The sequence below is a fragment of the Prunus persica genome, chromosome G6, assembly GCF_000346465.2.
Source record: "Prunus persica cultivar Lovell chromosome G6, Prunus_persica_NCBIv2, whole genome shotgun sequence".
Taxonomy (NCBI): Eukaryota; Viridiplantae; Streptophyta; class Magnoliopsida; order Rosales; family Rosaceae; genus Prunus; species Prunus persica.
The window spans coordinates 4,225,402-4,229,745 of record NC_034014.1 but is presented as its reverse complement, the minus strand read 5'-3'; the positions used below and the strand labels follow the sequence as shown (position 1 = coordinate 4,229,745).

Here is a 4,344-nt window from a genome sequence, read left to right as displayed (position 1 = left end):
AAAAAAGGCATGCCAAACCCAAGTGTCGAATGAAGCTACGGCCTCCAAAATGATACTTTTTTGGCCCTTCCGATTCCCATACTCTCCTTGCCACGCAGTAGGACAATTCTTCCACTGCCAATGCATGCAATCAATGCTTCCGATCATTCCTGGGAAACCTCGAGCCTCGCCTTTTTGTAGAAGCCTTTGCAGGTCCCTCGGAGTGGGTTTGCGAAGGTACTCCCTCGTGTACAAATTTTCCACTGCATCACAAAATCTCACCAAGCACTCTAGGATAGTAGATTTTCCCATCCTTGCAATCTCATCCACCTGCTCTGCAGATGCCCCATAAGCAAGCATCCGCAAAGCAGCTGTAAGTTTTTGCTCCGGGATAAGACCCAAAACTCCAACAGCATCATGCTTTTGAATGAAGTATGTGTCGTAATTACAAATATCATGCATGATTTTTTGGAACAAATGTGGCTGCATTCTATATCTCTCTCGAAATTTATGAGCAGGATATAACGAATTTGGGATAAAGTAATCCTCCAAGAGATTCTTACCCCGAGACTCTCTGCGTCTTTCCACATTCGGGGCACGACGACGATGGTGTTGGCTTGATTGATTCATCATACACACCGCCGCTACTTCAAGCATTTCTTCCTCTTCTTCATCGGCGTCCCGATCTTCTTCCTCACGTCTACGCCGGATTTCTTCCCATTCTTTCTGTTGCCTCTCCAACACCCTCCTGAAGTTTGACATTGAGAGTATAATGGGAAATTGTAAAATCTGAGAAATGAAGGAATATATCAGAGATTGTGTGAGAGGAGTGGTGTTGATGGTGTAGTTATATAGAGGGATTCAGAAGATAGAGATGACACGTGGCACAATTTTAGAGGGTGAAAATCTTATCTGAAATCTGAGATCACTATTTGAAAAAAATATCTGAAAATCTTATCAGACATGGGACACGTGGCACAATTTTAGAGGGTGAAAATCTTATCTGAAATATGACATTATAATTTTTTAAAATTATCTGAAAATCTTATCTGACATGGGACACGCGGCACAATTTTATAGGGTGAAAATTTTATCGGAAATCTGATATTATAATTTTTATTAATGAATATCCGAAAATTTTATCTGGAATAAGACACGTGGCAACCGAGATTCACATCCGAAAATCTTATCCGAAAATTTAATTACAAAAGATTATCAAAATTAATGATTTAAAGTATTAAAAAATAGGAAATAAAGTACAATGAATAGTAATTGCCCTAGACTTGCCCTAGACTTTGCCCTTGTGGGTGGAACCACAAATGGCAAGGCTGACACTATTCACGTGAATAGTGTCAGCCCTTGCTTGCCCTTGCTTGCCCTTGCCTTAGACTTTGCCCTAAGGGGTGGAGTTGCTCTTACGGGGAGGGACTTTGGCCAACCAATTAAACTGTAACACGTGTCGGAATGGCTTCTTATAACGGACCTAGCCCCTTGAGATCATAGCCTTTACAATTATGTAGGAGAGCCTCCAACGAGAGTCCTGATAGAGACATTGGTGTAAAACCACAAGAGGGGGCCCACCTCAAGTTGCAAGATGTAAAAGAGTTCGAAAAGGATTTCTGATCTCACCAAGAAAACAAAAGGACTTATTATCAAATCCAATCATCTTTCTTCATGATGATTTTAATTTAATCCAACGGTTGTGAGTAGAGTGGGTGTTTTGCTGTTGAGACCATAGACAAGCGCAGCAACGGTGACTAAGGTGAGCTTCCATCAATTATCATGAGCTGCCAGCCCACCTGTTCCCTCACAACTCAAAAATAAGAAAATAAATAAAGAAAGAAAGAGTATTTTTAGACCTTATTTTAATCTTTGTTGTGGAAAAAATTAAAAAAAATTAAAAATGCCCAAAACAGAGAGAGTGTGCATTATAATAAGAGGGAACTTTTTCACAATTTGCAGTATCTACAAACATCTTAACATCCAATCACAGCCATCCACCTTCAAACTCTGCTTTCCCTTCCCTTCCCTCTCTCTCTTCAAAGATTTTAGCAAAAATAGATTCATTTCTTGAAGCTTGCTAGCTTTGCTTTATCTGAGCTTCTGTAGTTTTCTCTTTCCATTCATAGCAAACACAACACTTTTGTTTTCTTTTTTCTCTTTTCTTTGTTGCTCAGGCCTCAAGGAAAAAAGAGGAAAGAAGAAATCTTTCCCAACTTTTTTCCACTGACTGCTCCAATTCCCCTGGTTTCAGAGCCTCCCTCACTCGTCCCCAATTGGGTTTTCCCCATTAGCAGCCTTTTTGCTCTCTCTCTCTCTCTCTCTCTCTCTCTCTCTCTCTCTCTCCAGTTTCTTTTGCTTGCCCAATTGGGATGCCAAGAAGTGGAAGAAGCTGCAGATACAAGTGTTTTAGTTCCACTTCTGAAATTCTACCAAGATTCTAATTTCATTTTCTGAGACTGCCTTAATCTGTTCTCTGTTTATCATCTCTGTGACTTCTTCAATGGGTTCAGCTAAACTATTTTAGTTTTTTTCTTCTTAAAAATAAAGATTTAAAGACATTTATTTGAATTTTGAAAAGGTGGGTCTTTTCTAGATTCCTCAGGGTGTGCCTATGCGGAAAAAAGGTATTCTGATTCCTTTCAGAATGCCCCTTGATTTAACTCTCCTTTCATCATTCTGAAACCTCCACCGCTCTCTCTCTATCTGCATTTCCTGAAAGGGTTCCCTCTTGCTCTGTTTTCAACCCAATTCTCAGTACCATATCCAATTTCATCAGTTGGGAATTCAAGAAATCAGAAATTCATCCAATTTGTCAATTATGCAAGCGTCAATTTGAGATCTTGAATTTGATATCATGAAGTTTGAAATGGAAATTCTATCGCCTTCATCCTATTTTTCAAGTTCAAATTGGCTTCTTGAAGAGAGCAAGAGCACACAATGGACCCCGGCAGAGAACAAAATGTTCGAAAACGCCTTGGCGGTGCACGACAAGGACACACCAGACCGCTGGCTTAAGGTGGCAGCACTGATACCTGGGAAGACAGCAATGGATGTGATGAAGCAGTATGAGGAATTGGAAGTTGATGTTGGCAAAATAGAAGCAGGGCTGGTTCCAATTCCTGGCTATAGTGCCTCTCCATTCACATTGGAGTGGGTGAATAGACATGGCTATGATGGGTTCAAGCAGTCTTATGGGCTTGGTGGTAAGAGATCTTCATCAGCTAGGCCTGCTGATCATGAAAGAAAGAAAGGTGTTCCATGGACTGAAGATGAACACAAGTAAGTTTCCCAGTGTAAATTTCAGAATGTAATGTTTATTTCACTTTTACATTTGAGCTGTTAAAGTAGAATTGGCTTGAAGTTAACATTTTAGATGATTTTTTTTTCACATCTAAGCCATATATGAAGTGTGAAAAAAACTTTGGGACTGCATATCAAAGCAAGATCAGAACTCTAGCTTAGGTGTTTTGTTTTTCAGCCATTCTTTTGACATAATATTTTCATGATTGTGTATAGGCTGTTTCTACTGGGGCTGAAAAAGTATGGCAAAGGGGACTGGAGGAACATCTCACGCAATTTTGTGGTAACTCGAACACCGACTCAAGTGGCTAGTCATGCACAGAAGTACTTTATCAGGCAGCTTTCAGGGGGGAAGGATAAGCGAAGAGCCAGCATCCATGACATAACAACCGTCAATCTCAACGACATGAGAACTCCATCTCCAGACAATAAAAGGCCTCTCTCTCCTGAGCACTCATCTGTGCCTCAGCAGCCAAATTCTGCTGCCACTGCCAGGACTCCGTTTCAGTGGCATCACCAGCAAGGCGGTGGAGCAAACATGGCTTTCAATCAAGCACATAGAAATATGTTCATGTCCCATCCTTATGGGATTAGTTCATATGGACTTAAAATGCAGGGGCAAGATCTGCACAAAGGTGCTCCTAATAACTCTTACTATGGACCTCAAAATATGGTTTTCCAGATGCAATCCGCACAGCACTACCCGTACGGATGATCTAGCAGCTCTTCTCAATCCTCTGCAGCTTGATATGCCATTATGGTCTTTTAGTTCATTAGTAATAGCTTTACCTGAGCTTTTCTCTTTTTTTTTCATGGTTTCATGTAAATATGTCATTCAGAACTTTGAGTTAGCATAATAGTATCTGAGGGGAACAAGATCAAAGTATTTCGTGGAATTTGGAATACGTACGAAATATGAAACTGAGGTGAAGCATCTCAAAACCTAGTTGTACCCCCCACCCCCCCTATGGATTTCATATTCTGTAATGATAAGGGAGTGGTGAATTATTGCAGAAGGCATCAAAGATGAACAGGAGCATGTATGAGAAATAATGGTTTTTA

The 4,344-nt window shown here is 40.4% G+C and overlaps 1 protein-coding gene across 1 annotated transcript; it reads left to right on the top strand.

Moving 5' to 3' along the window:
* On the top strand, positions 1,758 to 4,344 carry LOC18774042 (transcription factor DIVARICATA). The gene is made up of 2 exons (XM_007205548.2): positions 1,758 to 3,261; positions 3,499 to 4,344. The coding sequence occupies exons 1-2, from the start codon at positions 2,837 to 2,839 to the stop codon at positions 3,995 to 3,997; spliced, it is 924 nt and encodes a 307-aa protein (XP_007205610.1). The 5' UTR covers positions 1,758 to 2,836; the 3' UTR covers positions 3,998 to 4,344.